The sequence below is a fragment of the Paralichthys olivaceus genome, chromosome 2 (assembly GCF_024713975.1).
Source record: "Paralichthys olivaceus isolate ysfri-2021 chromosome 2, ASM2471397v2, whole genome shotgun sequence".
Taxonomy (NCBI): Eukaryota; Metazoa; Chordata; class Actinopteri; order Pleuronectiformes; family Paralichthyidae; genus Paralichthys; species Paralichthys olivaceus.
This window is the reverse complement of record NC_091094.1, coordinates 29288669-29315334: the sequence shown is the minus strand read 5'-3', so window position 1 is coordinate 29315334 and position 26666 is coordinate 29288669. Positions and strand designations below refer to the sequence as shown.

General features: G+C 42.3%; 2 protein-coding genes across 22 annotated transcripts in view; one reads left to right on the top strand and one right to left on the bottom strand.

The window, feature by feature from the left end:
- Positions 1–26666, top strand: part of plekha6 (pleckstrin homology domain containing, family A member 6) — a 200083-nt gene that overhangs the window by 154497 nt on the left and 18920 nt on the right. For 13 of the 21 annotated variants that reach the window (XR_011239274.1, XM_069514533.1, XM_069514550.1 and 10 more), the window contains 12 exons: positions 3167–3220; positions 4730–4801; positions 5269–5349; positions 7308–7457; positions 7647–7742; positions 13153–13264; positions 13385–13524; positions 14801–14968; positions 15936–16011; positions 16278–16381; positions 17048–17206; positions 25952–26104. Coding sequence is in view for 20 of the 21 variants with exons in the window: in XM_069514533.1 (XP_069370634.1) it covers positions 3167–3220; positions 4730–4801; positions 5269–5349; positions 7308–7457; positions 7647–7742; positions 13153–13264; positions 13385–13524; positions 14801–14968; positions 15936–16011; positions 16278–16381; positions 17048–17206; positions 25952–26104 (1365 nt within the window). In the remaining variant the exon portion in view is untranslated. Of the gene's footprint in view, positions 1–3166; positions 3221–4729; positions 4802–5268; positions 5350–7307; positions 7458–7646; positions 7743–13152; positions 13265–13384; positions 13525–14800; positions 14969–15935; positions 16012–16277; positions 16382–17047; positions 17207–22388; positions 22627–25951; positions 26105–26666 lie in introns of those variants that run through there. The other 8 variants (XM_069514540.1, XM_069514627.1, XM_069514584.1 and 5 more) reach the window with 7 other exon arrangements.
- LOC138405504 (uncharacterized) lies at positions 17215–22375 on the bottom strand. The gene has a single exon (XM_069514523.1). It carries the CDS (start codon positions 22164–22166, stop codon positions 18147–18149), a length of 4020 nt encoding a protein of 1339 aa, XP_069370624.1. The 5' UTR covers positions 22167–22375; the 3' UTR covers positions 17215–18146.

The window sequence follows — 26666 nt, the reverse complement described above, 5'->3', positions numbered from 1 at the left end:
GGAACAAGTAAGTAAGAATTTTTAGACTAATAATCTATTTATTTTTGCACATGACAATAAATCCTTTGAATTCTTTTGGTGGTATTGAAATAAATAACACTTGAAAATCAACTTAAATCTTCACACAAAACTGAAAAAGAAAGAAAAAAAGACTGTTTCCTACATAAATAAGCAAACCAACCTACCCTTCAAACTACAGAGCAGGCCTATGTTTAGTTGCAACAATTCGGCTTAGTGAATTCTGCTCTCTTCTCCTACTCATTTTGTTAATTTTGCTGGGGAAAGCACTGCAAAAATGCTGAAAAAACACCGCGAAAAATTTATTTAGGTAATGCAAAAATACTTCAACTTTGAAATAAATGTTTTTTTTAAACTTTTTGTTTCACAAGTTAACCTTCAGCTTCAATAGCGAAGCAAGATAATACTGTATTGCCTGATTACATAAATTATCCAATACATTATTATTATTATTAAACTTACCATAGACACACACACACACACTTCTAAAACTATACATTGAGATGGTGTTTGTTTTACTACCCCCTGTCTGTCTGCATCTGTAAATTTCTCCTAAATTCACCAAACAAGCTAATCTGCATTTTTAATGAGATAGTTCAGATGTAATAAAACAACATAAAAAACTCACATGCCTCCATACTGCTGGTGTGGTGTCATCCAAGTTTCCCCAAGCCCTGGCATTCATATTCGACTCGAAACAAGGTCATTTTCATCGAGTTTTCAGCCTAAATCTTTGCTTATATCTTCTGATGAGGTGCCTTCAGTCCGCTTGTTAAGCAACGTCTGGTGGACTTTTTCTTTATTTTTTTTTAGCTAGTAGCTCATGCATTTATATTAGCAAGAGACAAGTTAACTATATTTGTTTTTGTCTTTTGGCTAACTAGCTGAAAACTCGAGGCACTGGTATCTTAGTCCTTTGTTCATCACCACTCACCTCCACACAAGCGAAGAGAAACCACCACAGCTGGGACAGGAGCTGGGAGGTGGGAGGTGCTGCATGCCTGTCTGACTTCACTGTGATGACTGTGTGCTCCCCACTGTGAAGGAGACATGGAGGGTAGTGAGGGTATCAGAACTTGACAAGTGTCTATACCAGTTAAAGTCACAAACTTCCCCCAAAAACGTTTTTAGCGTATATCTCCCTTTAAAGGTCCAGTGTGTAAGATTTAGGTGAAAGGGATCTATTGGCAGAAATTTAATGTAGAATAATTCTGAGGATGTTTTCACTAGTTAATTTCATCTAAATTGTATGAATTGTAGTTTTCTTTACCCCAGAAAAGGCTCTTTATATTCAAATACTGACCAACTCAGCATGTGAAAAAAAAAGTATATATACTTATATAAAGAGGTGGTTTGATAAAGTTATTATGGACTATTTACTTTTAAATGAACAAAAAAGTTCTTTAAACTCGAGTTAACATCACTTAATTTTCCTCACTGTGTCACTGTGAGATCACTTGCAGGAAAAATGAAACTTAAAATGGGTCAAATAGAGTGTTAATGCCACTCATTAAAATTAAGTCTTCACCGAGACCACATGCACCTACCTACATTGAAACAAAACAATTAAAACATCTGTAGCACCTGTGGCTGGAGCAAATATTTCCTCTCATCGCCAAGTTCCACCAAAATGATAATTTGTCAGACGATGCCAAAACAATGAATTGGACGACTCCTTGTTAAAAAAAATTGTTAAGGATACAGATAATGGTGTTCCAATCAGGACTTGGGGCAGATTGTTTGAAATAGTATCACAAAGTAAAAACCTACATTGTACCCACATCACAGAGAAGCAGATCAGCATAGCCCACGATGCAGCCATTGTCATGTTTAATCGATTATGCACATGTGCAACTCTCAACATAGATGAGAATGGAAGCAATATGTCTCACTAGTTAGCTATTTCAGCCATGGGCTCTAGCGAAAAAAACCAAAAAGTACTCATCAAATAACAACCTAAGTTAGAGTGCAAAAGTATTCACTGAAAAAAAGAATAGAGATCCCCAATCAAACTAATTAGAGGGAATATCTACCTATATGGATCAGTGGCCGATCAATTGGAGCACCCTTAGATAAAAAGTTACACCACCCGTGACCCATGATCAATGGAATATGGGGCAGAATAATAGGAGACAGGAACCACTTGACTGAAAGACAAAATTTCAATGTTATCAGTGAAAACAAACACTTGTGAACAGTTTTCCAGTTTTGGAAATGTGACCATGTTAAGGTTAGGGTTAGGGTTGGCCATTTAAGATACCTTGTGGAGCTTCAGACCACAGGTGAGACTCTTGACAATTCCTATTAAGCATGTCACTATTTTGTTTGCACCTCACGTTCAACCAGCATGGGGAGGGTGTACCAAGGCCAGGGCAGACACCCAGGGAGCCATGCACAGCTCCACTGTCCCAGGCAGTGCACACAGAGCCGGAGCATTGACCTAGCGACAGCTCCACTAAGTCCGCTTACACTGATCATTTTGGGTCATTTCATACAGCTTTGGACCGTAAAAAAGTGAATTTTACAGTTTTTCCTGGCTTTGTCAGTAATTCATGCTTCCCTATGTGTCTATCATTTGCTGCACATTACAAACCGAATTGAGCCAAACCGAGCACCCACCATCTCCTCTGGCTTTCCATACGTTGTCTAAGTTCACTCATAATGTTTTTACCCAGTGTGAGTTAACACGTGTCCGAGTTATTGTGTGTTTGTTTGTATGTGGCACCATTATCTTTCCCTCATGTTCTATAACTATCATACAGAAAGTAAGCAATTTTTTAATAGTAATTAACCGCTTATAGTGATTAATTTGGCCCGGGACAAAAACGATCAATATAAGCAGCTTCCAATGTACTACAATTTTGTAGGGAGCCAGATGCAGCACGAAATCTGATGGAGACTCGCAATTCTTTATGCAATTCTCATGTACATAAAACATTAACTTGATAAAGAGGGAGAGAAGGAATGAGAGGTTCCATGTGTCATGTGTCCCCTGACAGTCTACTGGTAGACTTCCAATATGCGTAGCATGTTGGCTGTGGTGTTTAGCTTTGCTTTGCTGCTGGCCTATCTGAAAGCTGTACAGTATGTGTCTATGTGATTTACATGTGTGTCACTGTTGTACTGCTTGTTGTGCTACTTGGCTCAGGAGGACATATTAGACCGTCAACTTCAACGTAACCTGGAATACCTAGATGAGCAGGTAGACACACACACACATACACAATGTTGTTTGCAAGTATACATACTATGTTTACATTGGCTGTGGCTGAGGGGTACAACCGGAAGGTCGATTCCCGTTCTCCCCATCTGCATGCTGAAGTGTCCTTAGGCAAGATACTGAATTCCAAATGGCCCCTCATAGAAAAAGTGCTGCCCATAGATGCACTGCCCAGGAGCTTCTCCCCTACAAAAGGAAGCTTGCTTGTAAATTAGCTAGATAACAGTATTGTCAGAGCTTCTAGCATAGTTTCAGCATGGTTCACCTTTTTGGTTAGGTTATCCGAATGGTGGATCACTCATCCTCATCAGCATAGCTCTGCGAACAAGTAAATGAGGAAGTGTGTTATGCGTCACGTGTCCCCTGACAATCTTAAATAGCAGCTTGAGTAAAAGCTGGTCCAAGGCAGACCCAAGCCAGCTCAAACTATAACCTTAACCAAAAAAGAAGCTTTTAAGCATATATACTCTTCAACGTAAAGAGGGTGCCTACCTCACTATCTGAAACTGGAAGATGATTCCATAAGAGAGGAGCTTGATAGCTGAAGGCTCTGGCTCCTCCTCTACTTTTAGAGATTTTAGGGATGGCAACTAAGTCTGAATTCTGAGAGCACATTGCTCTAGTGGGGTGATATGGTACTGTGAGTTCTTTAAGGTATGACGGTGCCATATCATTAAGGACTTTGAAAGAGGAGAATTTTTCTTGTATATACACATGGTGCAGCATTTTGGAAAAGCTGGAAAGTCTTTAAAGAGTTACCGGTGGACCAAAGGGAATTACAGTTATCATGTCTGGAGTTAACGAAGGCATGGACTAATTTTTCTGCATCGTTTTGAGACAGGACATGCCTGACTTTTGCAATGATACCTATGTGAAAAAGGCAGCTACAAACAAATTTGCTTTGAAAGTGAATCACAGAACCAATCTATATATACCCTGTAATAATATAATAAGTAGTTTATTAGTTAAGAGATCTGACAGTAATTTCTTCTTCAAATCGATAATTTTCACTCCCTTACTACTTCAAATCTTGTACCCCAGTACCTACATATATATATATATATATATATATATATATATATATTGATGTACTGGTACAGTGTTATGTGACAGTTACACATGAGGTAACAGGCAGGTATCCAATATCAAGATGCCAAGGTATTGTTGAACACCAGGTTAAAGAATGGCTTTGTGGAGTTCTTTCCAACTACTGTAACGTCAAGTAAATGAATCACCTTCAATCCACTGGAGAAAACATGACAACTGAGCCAGCAAAATAATGATTAATAGTTCATTGTAACTTAATTATTTATTGCTGGCTTTAAAGTTTAATATTGATCTTGATGACTTTCTGAATTAAGTTTCATATTTCTCACCCAAAAGAACATAATATATACACAGAATATTAGTTTTTCTGGATCATTAAGTGTCTGTACTGTTTGATTGATGATGATGATGATTAGATCATTTCTGTATCCTTTGTTTTTACAGTTGCCTCGTTTCCATGATGTCTACAGCAGAGAGTTATATCCCACACTGAAGCTCAATGAGATTGAAACCAGTGTAAGACATTTAACACTACATGCACATGTGTATATTTATTGACATACAAAAAAAACTTACATCCAGATCTTTCACAATTTTAACACTTCATGTCCAGAGGAATGTGAAGGTTCATGTTTAAATGTTTTTATCTGCAGTTAAAAGGTTTGTGGTTGGCCTTTTACTGTTACAAAGTAAGAGTGCCCCTGTATACAAAGACACCATAATGACATTGTTTTCCCAGTTCAGTGTGGAAAATTGATTTACCTGAACTCCACTACATCCACAATCCACTACATAATAGATAGTAATAATTTTATTATTTTATATATGGACACTGTAACCTTCCAGTGTCCGTATATTCTGAGCCTCTACCCTCAGCATGTACTCATGTAGACCCATTCTTGTGCTATTTCATTCTGTCTTATATTTTCTCTTTGGTTTTTACAACATAATGTGGTTACCACCTGCTCTCCCGTCTGACACAGAAACTCTTGAGTCGACTGTGTGAGCAGAATCGAATTTTGAAAGACCATAAGGCTGTTGTTCACAGACTGAGAATGGACAAGGTATTTAATTTTCCTTACAATATTATACTATGTTTTCAATCAAGATTTTTATTATCTCACAAAGGGAAGTTAATGTGGTCATACACGTCTCATAAGCACACCATACAGGCACACACAATCATATACACCTGCACACAATATATGAAGCAATAGGCCTACTAACAATATTAAATGTGCAAAAAGAGAATGATAAATCAATCAGCGCAGGTGAGAGCTGTTAGCTGATGGATCCTCAGGTTTAAAAGGCAGCGACGGAGCTACCTCGGGAGAACACACACGCAACACTCAGGAGAACTGAGACGGAGAGACACAGAGCTGAAAAGCTAGTCTAATGGTTCGTCTCTGGCTGCTGTGGTGAGAGCCCCGTGGCATGGTCTACTGCCACAGCCTCATAAGATATACAATTTAAAAGTGCAATCAGACTATACCATATACAGGAGCATATCTCAACATACCAAATACAATAATATATTAAATATACCTCACATGTATGATATACAGAAAATATACAACAGTATACACAATGAGAGTAGCCTACAATAAGCTCACAATCTAAATATCCAGACATAAAATAAGTGCACATCTATTAATGTAGGGACAAATTATTGGCTGTACCTTGATGTTTTAATTTCCTAATGCAGAATTCTGCCGTTTGACCTGCTACTCCCCTGAATTTGAGGAGGAGAAGATGAGTAGGAGCATTGAGTATCTCATCAGCCTTTTTAAAAAATAAGGTCATCATACAGCTGTGCTGCACACACCTGACTATCTCTCAATGATCCTGCTTGTTGTCTTAATCATGCCTGCAGTTTGGTGTGATCTCGAGCATGCATATTTCCAATGGTGCATAACAGGCCTAAGGACAGAACGTTCTGCAGTGCAGCTTTGTAGAACCTCTGGAGGATGAGATGATCTTCTCTAAAATGATTCAATGATAACATCCTTTTTTTTCCCAAAATCAATGACCATCTATTTTGTTATCTAAACATGGACCTCAAAAAAAATCTCAGAGCATTATCCGAGTAAAATTAAAAAAATTATACGGAACCCAATGCTTATGAATGGTCAGGTTTTAAGTGCCTCACCACTGATGGATCATCCGCTTATTTAAAATATGTTTGAACTTGTGGTGGCATTCTGTTGCAACCTTAGACACGAATGCTGGTGGACTCAAATGCACGGCTCAAGAAGGTAGTGAATATAACAAAAAAGGTTTATTCCTTGTCTACAAATGCACAAACAAAAAGCGGTCTCTTGGAGGATAAAAAACGTAAAAACTAATCAGGGGCGGGAAAATCACACAAAGGGAGGAAGTCAGGGTCTGAAACGAGAGGGAAAAGGTGAGTACAAAATAAAACAGGAAGTGCACGATGAGACTAGACATGAGTGAAGTTTAACTTAACACCCAGTACTCAAAAGACACATTACTAAACATTAACTAAACACAGGCATGACAACTTAAAACATGAACATGAATAAACTTAACATATTTGACGAGACATAACACATTTCTGTGAAACAAGCACAAAGTCAAACACTTCTTTCTGTAAGTTTAATTCAGCATCTGCAGATGGACTCACAGTACACATCACCTGAATGACATGCACGGAGAATCTGTGTACTTATAACTCACAGCCCCCTCCCACTAAGCATGCAAAGGTATTTATTACCCTCTTACAGTTTCGCTTCATGGAAGAGACATCCTGAGCAGAATTTAACCTAATTTGCTGACTGTGGTCTGCGGTACGATGGTATGGCTTCTGAAATTCACAAACACAAATTTGACCAGGCTCTGCACCTGTTCAAGATTTAATACATGCTTTGTGTTGTAGTATAATGTGTATTATAATATTAGTCATTATTATTATTATTATTGTTATTTTTATCATTATTATTATAATTATAACATATGTGAGGATATATACTCATCGACCACTAAAAATAAAAACCCTTTTCAGGACAACCTAGAAGAAGTGCTGGTTGCAACTCATCGGGAGATGGAGCTTTATCATAACCAGCCTTTAGCCATGGAAAAGCTACAGTTCAAAAAAGGATCCCTGCAGAGCCAGCTCATCAACATTAGAGGGGAGCTCTCCCAGGCCTCCAGTGTAAGACAGTGCATCACACACACCTAACGTGCATACAGAGTGGGGGGAAATGTAATATCCTTTTGTCGTTACGGTGTGACTCGTCCAGTGCTTTAACAAGAGTTTGGCTGTAAGAAAGGTGCATGATTTATGTAAGCCACAGATGAACAATTCCCTTAGTATGGCTGCATTTGTGTGTACCTCTCTCAGGCTTTAACCACCACTCGCATGGAGTTTGAAGCATTAGAGGATGAGGCCAACGCTATCCATGGAGATCTATGGGAGCAGCTTAATGCAGGAGGACAGGTAAAAATTAATGCTGTTATCACCCCTGTAAAGCATTACTGTAGAAATTATTGAACACCCTTAAAGGAGGCATCAGCTTCCATTGAAACAAATGTAGACATTTCAAATTTAGACAGTTCAATCACTTGACTAGACTCCAAAAAAAAGCTCAAATAAAAAACATATTTCCAGTTCAATGGATCTCCATTCACCTTTTCAAAGAATCACACACACGCACACGTGTTAATGAAATTATATTTACCATTACCTACTATCATGGGTGACTATGTCTATGACTAATAATCAAACAGTGATGCACAGTGGTCAAGTCACACCCGGGGCAATTAGCAATGATTTAAGTGGGGCATGAGTAGAGAGGCTATGGTTAAAGTTTTAGAATTAGAATTCTTGAAACATCAACGTCATTATGAGAAGGATAGAAATATTTGTCTTTGCCTACTTGGGTTTACTCAGATGTGCTTCAAGAAACAATAATTACCGCCCTGCAATGGTGTCTCTGCCAACCAGTGCATTTTTAGTCTACATCATATTTCTTTCCAGACTAAAATAAGGTCATCCTGAAATGTACCTCTAACCACTGCAATCTAAACAATTAATCTTCTGTCAAAGTGATCAATATTTGACCTTTGACCACCAAATTTTAAGCATTTCTTCTTTGTATGGATATAAATATAGGACAAGAACCACACAGAGCCAAACACAATGCACCAAGGGTAGTCTATCAGTTTTTTTCCCAAAAAGCCTGGGCAGCAGAGTCTATCCAACCAAATATTGTTAAATTGTTTAATTACACCCAAAATTCACACATCTGCCTTTCACCATGACCCATTAGAACATTAAACTTCCAGTAAGGAACATAACTGTGGAAGTGCATGGCATTCATTGGAGGCAAAAAAATCTTCTTGGTTTTCAAAATCAACAAGATTATAGAGATTTGTGTTTTATTAAAAACAGGCTTTTGGGAATGATTGAGATTATTATCTCTGAATTCTCAGAAATGTTTACATAGGAATAACAAATCTGCACTGTTTTTACAAAATTGATGTAGCATATAATCTGCAATTGTTAGACAGGAGTTGATGGTTAATACAGTCTGTCCCTGTCTGTTTAACTAACACATAATATGCCATCTGAACAGTTTTTTCCCCGTGGCAGTGGGGCTCACAAACAAGCCCCCTGCATCACACTGACTCTGCACCGCACTGACTCTACCCCACCACACCCCACCCCCTGCACATAATTTATAATTTATTACTTATATACTACTGGCACTATCACCAATCTCTGCACCTTCGCACAGCACGTGCCCATAACCCTGTTAATCTGTTAATGTATATATGTATATTCTTTATTTTATTTTATGTTATTTTTTATTTTATTCTATTTTATTTTATTCAATTTCTTACATATTGTTGTTTTTTATATTGTTGTTTTATGTACATAAGTAGTGCACCAATGACACCAAGGCAATTTCCTGTATGTGCAAACATACCTGGCAAATAAAAGAATTCTGATTCTGATTCTGATTCTGGTTAGCTCTCCGGTAGGGGCACAGATGTGGCTGTTCTGTGGTCTGCAGCCATTGGTTTCACAAAACAAGTGGAGAATACAATGGGTTGATCGATGCTTGATGAGAATGATCGAATACTATTGTTGCTTGCTGTTGATTGTTTTTTAAAAATTTGATACACCTTTAACAGAATGTTTTTAATTCATTTTATAGTTTTTTTTTTTATTTACACAAAGGTTCATTTTGTAGATTAGATTAGATTAGATTCAACTTTATTGTCATTGCACATGTCCAAAGTACAAAGCAACAAAATGCAGTTTGCATCCAACCAGAAGTGCTTAAACAGTGAATAAAATATGGCACAGTATGCTTAAGTATGTGTATATGCTAAACAGTGAATAAATATATGTTACAGATGCTAAACAGTGAATAAATATATGTTACATAATGCTAAAGTATATGTATATGCTAAACAGTGAATAAGTATATTTTACAGTATGCTAAAGTATATTTTACAGTATGCTAAAGTATATGTAAATGCTAAACAGTGTATAAATATATTACAGTAGGTAGGTATATATATACAGTATTAGTGATATGATTCTACCAGATATTGCTATTGACAATATACAGGTTATATTGTGTGTATAGTGTATGTACAGTGTACAGAATAAACAGTAGTGCAGGTGACATTACTCAGTCCATAGCGTGTGTCTGAGATGGGGGGTAGGGGTTGGTCAGTGTGTTTGCGTGGGGCTTCAGGGGTTGGGTTCTTGGTATGGGGGGCAGTGTGTGTGTGAAGGAGTGTGTGTCTGAAGGGGGCGATGGGGTGTCGAAGGGCAGAGTTCAAAAGGGAGACCGCTGAAGGAAAGAAGCTGTTCTTGAACCTGGATGTTTTTGTCCGGAGACACCTGAATCGCCTCTCAGAAGGCAGAAGGGTAAACAGTCCACGTGCTGGGTGGTAACAGTCTTTGATGTTCGTTGCCCTCTTGAGACAGTGCTTCCTGTAGATGTCCTCAATAGCAGGAAGAGAGGCTCCAGTGATGCGCTGAGCAGTTTTCACTACCCTCTGCAACGCTTTCCGGTTCGCAACAGAGCACTTCCCATACCAAACCGTAATACAGCTTGTAAGGATGCTCTCGATGGTACAGCAGTAAAAGCCTCAGGAAAAAGAGGTGCTGGTGAGCCTTCTTGACCAGGCTAGAGCAGTTGGTAGTCCAGGTGAGGTCATGTGCGATGTGGATCCCCAGGAACTTGAAGCTGGTCACTCGCTCCACCGCGGCTCCATTGATGTGGATGGGTGTCAGCATTCCTCCTGAAGTCCACGATGAGTTCTTTAGTTTTGTTGATGTTGAGCAGCAGGTTATTGTTGTTGCACCACGCAGCCAGGGGATCCATCTCCTCCCTATATTGAGACTCATCGCTGTTCTTGATGAGGCCAATCACCGTGGTGTCGTCCGCAAACTTGATTATGGTGTTGGAACCATGTACAGGTCTGCAGTCGTGGGTGAAGAGGGAGTAGAGGAATGGACTCATCACACAGCCTTTGCTCAGGGTGATGGTGGAGGAGCAGTGGTGGTCTAACCGAACATGATCTGATGTCCAGATCTCTGAGTTTTGAGATTAATTTGGAGGGGATGACGGTATTGAATGCTGATCTGAAGTCGATGAACAGCATTCTGGCATAAGTGTTATTGTTGTCCAGGTGTGAGAGGACAGAGTGCAGCGCTATGGTGGCTGCATCATCTGTGCTTCTGTTCTTACTGTAGGCAAATTGGTGGGGGTCTAAGGTGGGGGGAAACAGGAATTGAGGTGTTCCAGGACCAGCTGCTCTAAGCACTTAGTGATGATGGGGGTGAGTGCTACTGGGCGGTAGTCGTTGTGACACATTGGAGTGGAGTGTTTTGGTACAGGCATGATGGAGGTGGTTTTAAAGCAGGTAGGCACAACAGCATGGGCCGAGGACATGTTGAATATGTCCGTCAGGACTCCCGTCAGCTCCTCTGCACATGCCCTGAGAGCACGTCCAGGGATGCCATCAGGGCCTGCAGCTTTGCGTGGGTTGATCCTGCTCAGCACTGTTTTAACATCAGAGCGTAGAAGTTGTTGAGCTCGTTGAGGAAGGTGCTGTCTGAGGAAGGGGGAGAGGGGTTAGGGGGCTTGTAGTTCCTTATGACCTGGATACTTTGCCACATACGTCGGGGGTTTGAGTTGGAGAAGTGCTCCTCAACCTTCAGTTTGTGGCGATATTTGGCCTTTTGATGCCCCATTTCAGGTCAGCCCTGGCTGTGCTGTAGGCTGCTGGGTCTCCTAATCTGAAGGCGATGTTGCAGGCCTTAAGCAGGAGACGTACATCCCTGTTCATCCAGGGCTTCTGATTTGGGTACATGGTGATACGTTTCCGGGTGGTGACACTGTCTATGGTAGTGGTGATGTGGTCTAGTACGGAGGAGGCGTAGCTTTCGATGTCTGCGCTGGAGTGACAGGTTGCCTGGGTGTTAGGTGCAAAAGCATGCCAGTCCGTGTGTCTGAACCGGTCCTGTAGCACAGAGTCTGTCCCCTCTGGCCACACTTTAATAGTCCTCACTGTAGGTTTCACATGTTGGATGATGGGTGTGTGTTTTGGGGGGAGAAAGACAGTGAGGTGGTCAGACTGTCATATGTGGGGGAGGGGTGTAGCTTTTTAAGCATTAGATATGTTAGGGGAAGCATGGTCCAGAGTCTTATTTCCCCTAGTGTGACAGGAAACATGTTGGTGAAACCTGGGGAGAACTGTCCTCATGTTGGAGTGATTAAAATCTCCCGCAGCAACAAAAGCAGACTGATTATTGTATGAATAATATATGTTTTCTTATTCATTATCTTTCATGATTCTTTCTACAAATTGGTAATATTGAGCTTGGTATGCATAAAGCAAGGTGATTTAGGCTTTTTTTGAGACTAATACAAGTGTAATTACAAAGTGACCTGTCCCAGATTATCAAATTCAGGCCGAATTTTCTTGTATGGCACAAAGAACACTAAAAGCTTTTCCAGGTCTTCTCTGAGTATGATATCTCCATTATTTTTTCGAGTGTGTCTAATATGTAAAACAGATATCAGAAGTGCAAAGGATTCCATGTGAAACAATTGTTAACATAGTGGAAAGGAGTGTCAATGTTTAAAGTATTTATACATAAGAAAATGTCTGATAGAGATGAAGGGAGCAGAATTGACAATTTAAATGGAGGAGTTATTGCCTGTAGTGGTGGAGTAGGCATATTGTATATTAATCAGTCTAGTGATTCCAAACATTGAGTGAAATGCTGTATATTACCATGACCCGCTATATTTATTATTTCTGAAGTAACTAGTGCTATTTGACTGTATCGGACGCATCAATGGACCCACCATACCAATGTTTTACAATTTTATGTTTAACTGTAGTAAAGACCCAAAGATTTTTATTGGGAAAACAAGGATGTTGGGGAAATTTTTCAGAAATACAAATGTATCATTACACAAAATCAATGGTTCACATTTTTCTTTAGTCATATGAATAAAGTCTGGTACATTTTTGTAGAAAAGGTAAATGAAATGGTTGCTAGGAGTATGCTAAGATATAGGACTAATTACGGCATGTTAGGCTAATTGCAGAAACTATTAGTGTTTCAAGGGACATTGTTTTTATAGCAAAAATGTTTATTTCACCAACCTTTCATGTTATCTAACCATGTGAATAGTTTCAGTTTTATTTGTTCAGAAAATTCTTTAGATACTTTAACAACATCTCTAATAGAAATTTCAATGTTGCTCTGTATAACCTTTATAAATGATTTATAGATATCCCTTTGGACTGTTTCTTCAATAGAGAGTCAATATCCCTTTGATACTACTCTTGTCTATTCTGGTTTATTGCAGAGTGAACTTGTGCGTAGGCACATCCAGAAAGAGTTTTGGAGAGTCCAGGATGTTTTAGAAGGACTGCACAAGAATAACTTATCAAGAGGTACTGACACAGCCAAGCACAGAGGTAACACAATGGAGCTGGGAAATAATTACTTTAATTCAATGGAAATTCTAATGTCCTTATCATGTAAATTCTAATCATTCTACCCTTACCCCTCATCCTCCCTCTATTTCTCTTGGGCAGTGGCCAGCGGTGCATCAGGCTCCTTTAGCACAAATAGTCCAGCCAGTCCCCTGAGCTCAATAAGCCTCACCAGCCCACTCAGCCCCTTCTCCCCAGTGCCTGGCTCTCACGTCTCCCCCACCAAACAGCTGGGCCCGGAGGTAATATATGCATATGCACAGACTCTAAAACCAAGCTTGAAGTGCAAAAAAGATCAAGACCTAAACCTCGTCCAAAGTCATGTACAGTACCTAATTTCAAATCTGACACTAGACCTAGGTTTAGACCCAGAAGTTACAGAGAATCTGAAACAAGCCTGCTTGTGGAAAGTATACATTTCAATCAATGTGAAACCTTTCAACACAACTTTCCTCAGCCCTCCCTAGCTTTCAAAAACTATTGGAAATCCTCGGCTAGATTAGATCCTGTGATAGAGGAAACAGACCAAAACATAAACTGTAGAGCAAATTTCAACCTTGACCAACCTAGGTCCGGCCAACAAAGTCTAGGCAGTATCAGAGCAGGAGAAAAGCACAGACTTCTTCAAGTTCAATACCAGGACTCCAAATATACCACAGCATTCAGACATGGTCCAAACTCAATCTGACCTAAAGGAGATAAAGTGGTGATCCTTAGATGACTGTATTCCAGAAGTCAGGGTAGGCCTAAGAAAAGATCCCAACCAACTCAGTTCTCAACAAGATACCATAATGGCCTCAGAAACATGCCCTACAAGAGATGCTTTTCTATACCTGAATCTCAGATTCTGCATCTCCACAATTCATTTTGCACTGATGTTTTATCATTACACTGTAGGCGAGATCTGCATGCACCTTCAGTCCTTTGTTTTAGAAGTACTTGCCCCAAAATCCAACCACATTGCCAGCCAGCCTCACTATCATTGCCTGATGCTGGTGCATGTGCAAGGCTACTTACTTGTCCTAACAATCAAGGGAAACTGGGTAATGATCCAGTGATATTTGCCATAACACAGTCTGATAATCATTCAGGTAAAGTGTTGATGCAGAGCCATCTTTAGAGAAAACATTATCAACTTTATAATTAAGCTCAACATTCTCAAGCTCTGTTCCCATTTCATGTGTTCAGGTTTGTAACATTGTAAATGCAATGACACTATTTCCCTCAAATCATTAACATTTTATATTGCTTTATTCAAAGATCAAGATGATCATGATACAAGTTGATGGCTGAAATATTGTGGCTGTCTCACAAAGGCTTGTCAGGTATTTCATTGGCCCGGAGATTTTTGTATCTAACTCCTAAATAACCAGAGAGCCCAGTCCATAAAATCAGTCCCATGAGTCCTTTCTGCACTTTGCCTGTCTTATTATCATTCCTCCTGATGAGCAGCACTCTCTTTCTCCTTTCCTTCCTCTCCTTTCTTCCTCCCTCCTACCTGCCCTTATGGTGATATAGGAAAGTATTCCCCCAAGGCCACCTCTCCCCAAGGCCTATTATCCTTTGGAGCTCTCCGCTACCCACCCCCCCTCCATCCCCCCTTTGCCCTTTGACAGCACCGCCTGGCTACGCAGCTTGTGCCGTGGTGATGGTTACCTTGATGGTGAAGATTCTCACATCAGAAAGGTATTTGGGTGTCAGTCCCTCTGCTCACCCAGTCCTAAATGTTCTTCAATGTCATATTTTCAAATTATGAGTCTTAAACTTAGCCACCAAAAGCCATTTATCCCTCCAAATCCTACATGCTTCATCTTTCCAGACCTCTTGTTCAAACAATCCACCAATTGCCTCTGAATGTCCTTGTATCAATAGCAGCCTATTTTTAAGCTCAATTTGTACCTTATGGTACTGCTTAACTGTTTTAATGTCAGGTACATGCTATATCAGAAAATCTTTGTAACTAAATAAAGGATATCAGATCAAAACGCACAACATTTGTATTGCAGGATAGGGAATTAGCAGCAGGGTTCTCTAGAGCCCTATAATGTCTTAGTAATGATGTAGTCATGCTAGTTAGTTACCGGTCACTCCAGGAAGCAGTACTATGAAAGTCATCCACACATTCACATAAAATCCCTAGTGTCTACTTGGACAAGGATTTACATGTATTTGTACCATCCACTACTATCTCATGTCTGGCTGCAATCTGTGTTGCATTCCTGTAGTATAACAGTTAATACTCAAGGATAAAGGGTGTCCATTTTGGACTCTCATGTTATCTCTGATCCTTTGAAGTATAGCACTGTCAAGGTGGTTTTCAAGTGTTTGTCAAAGTTTCAGAAACTCAGAGACTGAATACACTATTCTCTGCAATTCCACTGAAATTAGATGATTTTGTTCTTACATCTAAGATGTAAGATGTAAGACCAAAATCATCTAATTTCAGTGTCATAATGCATACTGGTCAGGTCATTACTGCATATGCAAGTAATGTATTGTTTCTGCTATTATAGGTGTAACAGTCATTTAAAAATGATTCTCCAATCACTAATAACAAATTATGAATGCATTCTGTTTAATCAGCAGCTTTGGATGTTTCCTAAAATTTGTCAGAACCTTTTGGTTTAATATTGATACATATTTCATATTGCAGCTCCAGTTTGGTGAACAGAACAATATCACTGATATGCAGGACCTGGTCCAGGACAGGCAATACAACATGAATAAAGGTATAACAACCTTAGCCCAACTTTCGATGTGATACCACCTTTGTGCCTTTGAAAGCTGATAATCATAGTTCAGCCATTTCGTCCTGCGTTATTGCACAGAACATCATGGAGTGGAGTCTACATTATTCTGTCTTTTGCGGTATGATTATATCATCAAATCAACTAAGATTGACAAGATATGCAAACATTTTCTCATTGTGTTAGCACTGAGAATTAAGCTTCTTCATTAAAATCTTTCTGAATTTATCTCTTGTGTCACTTGCCAGTTGGCATTGTTCCTCCTAGAACCAAGGCCCCCACCGACGAATTACACAGCAGCTCTACTGAAGCATCCTGGCATAATGGCAGGGTGCCTAATGCAATCTCTAGGGTATGTCAACCTAAACTAAATAGTAAATAGTATCCAAATACTAGTAGCACCTATCTAATCCACAGTGTACAGATGTACAGTCTTAAGCCTTCAAACTAAATTATGTGTAGAAATCTGTCAATCTGTAACCAATGTGCACACGAAACAAAAACAAAATTACCATCAAGTATGTTTCTCATGATCACAACTGTGGTAATTCAGTTCAGACAGTAATTCAAATGTAGTTGTAAGTGCTGCAATAGTTAAGCTTAAATGATGCTCAGATAGCTTTAGTAACACTTGGTTTTAAAATACTTGAATTTAAATTCACTCATTACACCCAGTTTGATGTACTATTATCTGGGAATAATCATAAGAAAGATGCATAATTTATCAAGCAAAAATTATTTGACATTAAAAATCAAAAAAAGATAAGACCAAGATGAAAGGAAAGAAATAGGACTGAACTTTGGTAAACCCCACACACTCTGATGGTTTGCTTTGATACTTTATTGCAAATAACTTATGTTATTGAGATGGGTCTTAAACATCTACGTCTCTGAGTCGAATGCAGTTCACTGTCTATGAAGTTGTATGGTGGAATGCGTCTAAGTGACCACTAAGCTCCAACAGAACTAGGACTGAAATTTTTTCTAAAAGTGTTACTATGTCACATATTTTTTACAGGAACGTCCAAAGAGTGCTATATTTCCTGCAGAGATGAAGTCAAAGATGAGCATAGAAGAGCAGAATGAACGAATCCGCCGCAACCAGAGCAGCTCTGTCAGGGAGAAGAGACGGAGCCTAAACATCTCAGGTGGCCAGTCTCCAGCCAACTACAAAGTGGTATGATCAATCATTTGATATAAGAAGCAAAATGGAATGTTTTACTTGCTCATACCTGTACTAAGTACTTGCACATGCATACTGTCATACTTTTAAAGTTGTACATTGCTTATTTATTGGTTCCAAATACAGTTTTTGTGTTTGTTAAAGGTAGGTATGTCTATGAGCGGCTGAGCTCGGTGGAAATAACTCTCAGGAGTACTTGGAGTTGCAGTTGTAAGAGGGCATTTATTTGTTAACCCCAAATTGAAGGCCGACAAGGCAGAATTATTCAAAGTAAATATAAAATAAAACAAACCAGTGGAAAAACAAACACTGGGAAATGAGAAAATAAATAGGCACATTGGCCCAAACAAATAACTTCAATAACCAAATATTTTTGCAGAAAACCGTTTTTGGGAGAGCTCTATGACTTACGTCCTTCCAGTAGCAGCCTCCCTGACAGAATGAATCGACACGCTTAAATCGGGGCTAAGCCCGCCCCTACAATTGGAGCAAACCAAAATACAACAATAAACAGGGGTGTCCCCGGTACGTGACACCAAGAAGCTTTAACAGCTAATAAATTGAATTCCATATGACTGGAACCATGTATGGTAACAAACTTAACACATGTACACTTGAAGGCGTAGCCAACTATTCATACAACAGCCAAAGCAATATTAAACAGAATGCGGGTTCACTTCCGGTTACTCCGGAAGTCGAGCGTCTATTTATATCCGCATCCGGAACCGCTCGCCCCGCACAAACAAACACAGACGCGACACTGAACACCGGTAAGATGTAACGCACACAGTTAACACTTGTAATGATAAGACATGTAAACGGGGCAGTGCATTAGTGCTGTGACGGTCGGCGTGTGCCCGGCACCCCCGTGTATACGAGGCAGTGTACTGCTGCCATGACGAGACGCCGTGCGCTCCGTCACACACCCCCCTCCTTAAGAGAGAGCGTCCATGTCATGGCGCGAAAGGAAGTCCGCAATAGCATTGTCTTTGCCCGCCTTGTACTTCACCGTAAACTTGTAGGGCTGCAACGACAGGTGCCAACGGGTAATCCTTGAATTAAAATCCCTCATGCGATGGAGCCACTGTAGGGCCCTGTGGTCCGTCTCAAGGACAAAGTCTTTGCCCACCAGATAGTACTTAAGAGTGTCAATGGCCCACTTAATAGCCAAAGCCTCTTTCTCAACAGTGGAGTAGCGAGTCTCGCGAGGGAACAGTTTACGGCTCACATACTGCACTGGTCTTTTGTCCTCCCCCTCACCCTGCAACAACACTGCCCCCAGTCCAAGGCCTGAGGCGTCTGTCTGCACCGTAAAGGGCAAGGAAAAGTCTGGGCTCTGGAGCACCGGATCAAGACACATGCTCTCTTTCAAGTCCTGAAAAGCTGCTTCACCCTCAGCTGTCAAAACCACCTTGTTGGGACTGGTATTGCGAGTTAGGTCTGTCAAGGGTGCAGCCCGGCTGGAGAAGTTAGGGATGAAACGTCGGTACCAGCCGACTAATCCCAGGAATGACCTCACCCCCTTTTTAGTAGAGGGCGGCAGCGAATCGCGGATGGCGTCCACCTTGCCGATTTGGGGTCGGATAGTGCCGCTCCCCAGGCTGTAGCCTAGGTAACAGACCTCCGACCTGGCGAGCTGGCACTTGCTGGCGTTCACCACCAGCCCTGCTCGATGGATCCGCCGGAAGACATCGCGAAGGTGATGAAGATGCTCCGCCCAGGAGGAACTATGTATAATAACGTCATCAATATAGGCCGCGGCGTAGTCCTCAGCGCCTCTCAGCACCTCATCCATGAGACGCTGGAAGCTTGCTGTGGCGCCATGAAGGCCAAAGGGCATGACCCGGAACTGGTATAGACCCGATGGAGCACGGAAGGCAGTCAGCTCCTGTGCTCGGGGGGAGAGTGGTACCTGCCAGTACCCCTTACACAGGTCCAAAGTGCTGAGGAACTTTGCCCTCCCCAAGCGCTCCACCATCTCGTCCACACGGGGCATGGGATAGGGGTCAAATGTCGAGATGCTGTTCAGCTTTGAAAAGTCAATACAGAAGCGGAGTCCGCCATCCTTTTTTGGAACTAGGACCACTGGACTGCACCACTCACTGTGCGAAGGCTCAATCACCCCCATCTCCAGCATGTCCTGTATCTCTTGCTTCAGCGTAGATATCAGCCGCGCTGGAACCCTGGTAGCGGTCTGCCGGACGGGACCTGGAGACATGTGCTGGATGTCATGGGTGATAACCTCGGTCCGCCCTGGCTGGTCTCGGAACAGGCCTCTGGGGATGATGCTCAGCAGGTCCTCCTGCTGTTCAGGTGTCAGGTGGGTGACGGAGGGGTAGGGAGACTCACCACCAGCTGTAGGAAAATACAGCTCCACTGGTTCTTCCTCCTGTTCCACGGTCCGCGCCCACAGCTGGTTTTGGACGGCTGCCGGACGGTCAGTCCATCTCTTTAGTAGGTTGACATGGTAGAGGTGCTTAGAGCGACGTCTGTCCGGCATGGCAATTTCGTAGGTAACCTCACTGGCCTTGCGAAGCACTTCATACGGCCCTTGCCACTTAGCCAACAGACTGCTCTCAGATGAGGGTAGCAACAGCAGTACTTTCTCTCCAGGATTGAAAGAGCGGCTGCGTGCAGTCTGGTCATACCATGTCTTTTGTCGTGTCTGGGCCTTGGCTAGGTGGTCATGTGCCATGGAGCTCAGCTGTTCCAGCTTTTCCCGCATCCTTAGGACATAGCTCACGATGTTGACCGGCTGGTGAGGAGCGTCCCCCTCCCAGCTCTCACGGAGAATGTCAAGCGGGCCTCTCACCTCCCGGCCGTACAAAAGCTCGAAGGGGGAGAACCCGGTGGATGCCTGCGGTACCTCTCTGTAGGAGAAAAGCAGATAGGGGAGCCACTGATCCCAGTCAGCTCCTGAGTCAGACACGAATTTTCTTAACATGGACTTCGGGGTTTGATTGAACCTCTCAACCAAGCCGTCAGTCTGCGGGTGATAGGGTGTGGTTTTGATGCCCCGGATCCCTAACATTGAGTACACCTGCTTTAAAGACTTACTGGTGAAGTTGGTGCCCTGGTCTGTCAATACCTCTTTGGGGATCCCCACCCGGGAGAATAGTTGAATTAAGCAGTTGGCTACTTGCCTAGCTTTTGTATTTCTGAGGGGGAAAGCTTCAGGGTAACGTGTTGCATAATCACATATAACTAGAATATACCTGTGGCCGGCCCTACTCCTTTCTAGGGGACCAACTACATCCATGGCTATGCGACTGAAAGGCACATCTATAATGGGGAGACTGATGAGAGGAGCTTTCAAGCCTCTATGTGAGCGAGCAGACAATTGGCACTCCGGACATGACTTGCAGTATTCCGCTATGTCCTTCTGAAAACCCGGCCAGTAAAACCTGTTCACGATTCTTTTCTCAGACTTTTCTTTGCCTAAGTGTCCTGCCCACGGAATGCTATGCCCCAGATGTAGTACTCTGCCTCTCAGAGCCTCTGGGACCACTAACTCTTCCTTGTCTGCACTCTCCCTGTACAGTTTGCCATTGCGCATGACAAAACAAACACCTCCCTCCTTGATGTCTTCCCTAGCCTCATCTGGGGTTTTCGCCGAGGCAAAGCTAGAGCTAAGGGTCGGGTCTTCCTGCTGTAATTTGCCAAAATCTGGCACAAGGACTTCACTGCCCTCCAGTGGTGGTAGTGCAAGACTCTCTGGCACCGCTGTACCCGCCACTTTAGCCCTAAGTTTCTCTGCCTTGGATTTTTTAGGTTTGCCACCATGGCCACTATACGGTAACTCTGTTAAATCATCTAGTTCTGTATTCTTACTGGCCTGTGCCCTAGTTAAAACATAGCTAGAAGCTGTGTTAACATTCTGCAGCAACTCTGTTAAGACTGGCACATCCTGGCCTAGAATCACCGGATAGGGACACTTATCCAAGAGGCCTACGGTAAGCAAATACTTTTGACTGCTGATTACAATGGGGACCTCGCAAGTCTGATGCCCAGACTCATCACCATGGATGCAGCGGACCCTAACGCTACCCACTGGCCGATAATTAGACTTCATACAGGATTTAAGAACAAAAGATTGACTACTACCGGAGTCAACCAAAGCCTGCAGCGTCTTGCCTCCTATCATGACAGGGACAGTTACATCAGATGGAGTGAATGCTATGTGTTTACTAGGGCCAGAGAGATAACACAGTCTTGAGTCAGTGGCTTGCATCACAGGGCAATGGGGTCTAATGTGGCCTTGCTGACCGCAGTGGTGACAGATCAGGACCCGAGATGTACTAGCTGGAGTGGGCTTCACACTGGGGCTGGGCCTATAGGGGCTGTTAGAGGGACTGAACACACGACCACTACTACCCCCAGACTTACCGACCGGTGTCTTCAGCGGCTCATGCTGGGCTGTCTGCTGAGGTCTTCTCCAGGTGTCGTGTGGGCTCAGCTGGTAGCACCGTCTGGACTGTCTGGCGGCTACGAAGGTCTCCACCAGTTCCGCCGCTTCCGCCGAGGAGTGTGGGGTGCGTTCTCTCACCCATATCTGTAGCTCCTGGTTAAGCATCCCCAGGAACTGCTCCAGTATGACCTGGTCACAGATCTGCTCCTTGGACTTCGTCTCTGGGTCCAGCCACTTCCCCAGGAGGTCTTTGAGTCGATCACGAAGCTCCTTCGCCGTCTCTCCCTCCAGGATAGTCTTGGAGCGGAAACGCTGGCGATAGGTCTCTGCATTGATCTCAAATTTCCTGAGAACGGCTTGCTTCACTTTGACATAGTCCTGACTGTCCTCAATGTTCATTGCTACGAAAGCAGCTCTGGCTTTCCCTTTCAACAAGGGCACTAAACACAGTGCCCATGTATCTAAGGGCCACTGACTGGCTGCCGCGAGCCTTTCGAATGTCTTTAAATAATGTTCAATATCTTCGTCCTCGTCATATGGGGACATCTTGGGGTTCGTCCAACCCGGATGGAAATGTGGAGGTGTGGCTAGGCTGATAGCAGAGGAGTTCAGGGAGCTCTGTAGTCCGGACGCTGGTACCAGACCTGGACGTGGTTGTGGATCTGGTACATGAGGAAGTAGCCCTTGAGTCGAAGAGGGGCGGGAGATGGGCGGGTTGTCTTGCTGCAGCTCTACGAGTGACTGTCGCGCCGTCTCACCTCTCACCAGGCTCTGTAGTTGGTGAAATTGATGCTCCATGGCTTTCCACCTCTGGTCATGCCGCTGTGCCTCTACGTCCAACTGGTCCTGTTGCCTCCGCTGACAGTCCACCACAACTTCATAATGTGCTCCAGCCGATAGGTCCGGTCTCCGACCACTGGAGTGTGCGTACTGGACGATGCTGCAGATTTCGGCCTTGCTCCCGGGGCTCCTGCAGGGGCAGCCCCGTGGGGTGCTGTAACTCCACTTCTGGTCTCCATCTCTACTCACTGAGAGCCGCTCATGGCCACTGGATCCCACCACTGCCACCAAATGTTAAAGGTAGGTATGTCTATGAGTGGCTGAGCTCGGTGGAAATAACTCTCAGGAGTACTTGGAGTTGCAGTTGTAAGAGGGCATTTATTTGTTAAGGCAGAATTATTCAAAGTAAATATAAAATAAAACAAACCAGTGGAAAAACAAACACTGGGAAATGAGAAAATAAATAGGCACATTGGCCCAAACAAATAACTTCAATAACCAAATATTTTTGCAGAAAACCGTTTTTGGGAGAGCTCTATGACTTACGTCCTTCCAGTAGCAGCCTCCCTGACAGAATGAATCGACACGCTTAAATCGGGGCTAAGCCCGCCCCTACAATTGGAGCAAACCAAAATACAACAATAAACAGGGGTGTCCCCGGTACGTGACACCAAGAAGCTTTAACAGCTAATAAATTGAATTCCATATGACTGGAACCATGTATGGTAACAAACTTAACACATGTACACTTGAAGGCGTAGCCAACTATTCATACAACAGCCAAAGCAATATTAAACAGAATGCGGGTTCACTTCCGGTTACTCCGGAAGTCGAGCGTCTATTTATATCCGCATCCGGAACCGCTCGCCCCGCACAAACAAACACAGACGCGACACTGAACACCGGTAAGATGTAACGCACACAGTTAACACTTGTAATGATAAGACATGTAAACGGGGCAGTGCATTAGTGCTGTGACGGTCGGCGTGTGCAGGGCACCCCCGTGTATACGAGGCAGTGTACTGCTGCCGTGACGAGACGTCATGCGCTCCGTCACAGTGTTCATTAAAACATTTGTAATACGCTGGCCCAAAAATAAATTGGACAACAGTGGGCCAAAAAATGCAGAGAAAATGGGGCAATCTATCGAACATGTGCGATTCAAATACTTACATCAGCAAATAATGGAACACGCTGCCATCACACCAAACAACAACAGATATGTTTCTAGGGACTTAAAGAATGAAGGACCTGTTGGGACACACTTCTTGAATGCTTTGTGAATTTTTAAGTTATTGAAGTCTGCTACTCGACAGTGCTGTTGGAAATGAGCTGAAATGTATGTTTTTTGTTTTATTTTAACATCCTGGTCACGTTACTCTTATTTAGCCTTTTGCTTATTATCAGTGTGTCCCAGCAAAGTGTGTTATTGTTTATGGTTAAGCATTCTATTGGTTGGGGACTTTTGACAGAGTTGTAACACAAAAAATTCCTAGCGTACAAGAGAACTCCAAGAGCAGAAGATTCACAAGCACACGAAATCAGCCCAAGTGCGGAGAAGGGCTGGAGTGGAGGAAATCTGTGCCAGCAACAATATATATCTGAGTGCTAGCACACAGCTTGAGCAGAACCAGAGCAAATTTAAGTGCAATCAAGAGCTATTTTAGTGCAAGAGCAGGGTTTTGATGAAAAGTAATGCACAATCTGAACATAAATTCAACAAGTCATGTGCTTGAACTGAAAGACCAGGATCTTGATTCAAGATAGGAAAAAAACTCCATACAGATTGCCAGCTGTGATATGTATGTAACCCTGCCAGGATGCTTTGTTATGAGAGAAGCGGTTAAATTCATTAACATTGCTTTATATGGGGGTTCAATCAAGTGCATCATGTGTGTGTCTTCAAAGAGGGGGGATTAGACATGAAATTATGTGAAAATACAGGATTATCATGCAGAGAAAAAGATTGCTAGCATGCTAATGCTAGCACAGTCACAATCTTTTGTTTTAAGGTTGTTGTGAAAAAAATGACCACAAAACATTGAAATTATATTAAACTAAGATATTAAAATCATGGTAATTTCTAAAAACCTTAATATTGGAGAAAATACTCCATTTGTGGTTCTATCTCCCAGCTTGCCGGTGATTTGCAAGGCATTCTGGGAACCCCTTGGTTTGAGGGCTATATAGCCCTAACATTTGGCCCTACCCCTCTATCCCAACATGTATTGGGACAGCCTACCCCAAAATGTGTTTTTCTATGGGAACGACCCAGCAATCGTGGGCAATCAGAGTTCAGTATCTTGCCCAAGGACTTTTTGGCATGCAAAATGGGGAAGACTGGGATCGGACCACTAACCTTCTGGTTAGAGAATGACCCGCACTACGCCTATAGAGCCACAGCTACCCCTGTGTATGTGCCTTTAAGTGTGTGTGTGTGTGTGTGTGTGTAAGCCATTATGCTTATACATTGTAAAAGACAATAAAGGCAGTATAAATACTTAATCAGTTAATAATGTACTACAGATTATTTGCAAAAATGTCTTTTTAAAGGTCTAGTGCGTAGGATTTAGGTGAAAGGGATTTCAGTCAGATAACTAACGTTCAACTGTTTATTGCAGCATTAGAACATAGTTTGTGTTTGACATCTAGGCTCCGAATCAATCACTCCCCCCATATGATTACACAGATATGATGGGAGTGATGAGCAAATACATGTGACCCCCCCCTGGAGGATACAGGTGGCTGCTGGGGTGGTTGAGGGGCTGAAGCAACTGGTAATGATACTGCAGAAGCAGTACAAGCAAATGGGTTGATGGGAAATGTCTCTAAATAGGCTGCCTAATAAGGTGGATGTGTATAATAGATGACTGTGTAAAATGAGGTATGTCACATGATGTGTTGAATATAAAATAATCCTAGTGATGTTTTCACTTGTGTGTAATCATCTAAATGGCATGAATTGTTGTTTTCTTTACCATAGAATGGGCCCTTTATATTTAAAAGCTTTATATTTAGATGGAGGGGGGGTTCTCTCTGTGGAGGCCGCCATGTTTTTTACTGTCGTCCAAACTGGACAAACTAAAACCTTTTGTGTTTTCATGACAACTGAAGTTCAACACAGGTTCATTTTCATGTTGGTAAGGGGAGGGTGAGATGAGGAATATTCATCCGCAACATGCAAATTCACCACTAAATTCTGCACACTGAACGTTTAAATCTAAATACAGATACCAATAAACTACTGATAAAAAGCTGAAACAAGTATAAATAATATTTTTGACCCGGTTCAGACTTGGTATTAACATCTGTCCTAAGTAAGTCAATCACAACTCAACTGACATCCACTGAACTGCTAGAGTTTCAAAATAATCAAAAGTATTTTGATTTGATTATTATAATTTTTTCCACATGGGTTAACTCTTGTTCCTTTAGTGAGATCCATTGTGATACTCTGCAGTAGACAGGAGCCCCAGCAAATTTTTCATTATCAAGATTACAGATGATTTAATTGAATCTGAATGTGTGTGCATCCTTGTGTATATGGACAGGTGCGGAGGCGGTTGACTGCTCATGAGATCGACATTAAAGAAATGGAGACAGCAGTTCGAGGCCAGGGCCAAGAGTCACCACGGGAAGAAATTGCTCGGCTGAGACGGTTACAGATGGAACCACAAAACTATGACCTGGATGTTAGCGAGGAGGTGAGAATGATCTGATGCAATTCTAACCCGCAAGGTCAGATGCAAATTATTTATGTCAGTCTTTCTGTTCTTTGGTTGGCATCCAGCTCATGGTGCATGGTGCAACCTACTGCACTAGAATATACAAGCCACTCCAAAAAAGCCTATGTGTTAATTTCCGCCAGAATGAGGTTCAGTTTCAACTCTTCTTTTATCCCTGATTATCCTATGTAGCCCGGAGACCACTATCCCACCAGCAAAACGATGCATGCGGCACAGGTAGAGGAAACAGATGAGGGGAAAGACAGTTGGGCTACATACTAGGCTAAAGGTTAACCCGTACAGACTAGCACTTACTTACAAACAAGATAGATGCGATAAAAATGAGAATTACACCTCATGCGTAACTATCATCACAGACATCTGGCTGAATAACATCCTAGATGAGGCGATCAAAGTAGCCGGCTGCTCTGTTTACAGAGCAGACCGAACAAGGGATGGGGAAAGCAGAGGAGGTGTGTGTGTTAACGTAAACAGCTGGTGCACATTAGTAACAGTCACTTCCAAGGGATTTACAATAACA

Coding starts and splice junctions, on each gene's coding strand:
- LOC138405504 (XM_069514523.1), bottom strand. CDS start 22,166: ATGTCCCCATATGACGAGGACGAAGATATTGAACATTATTTAAAGACA.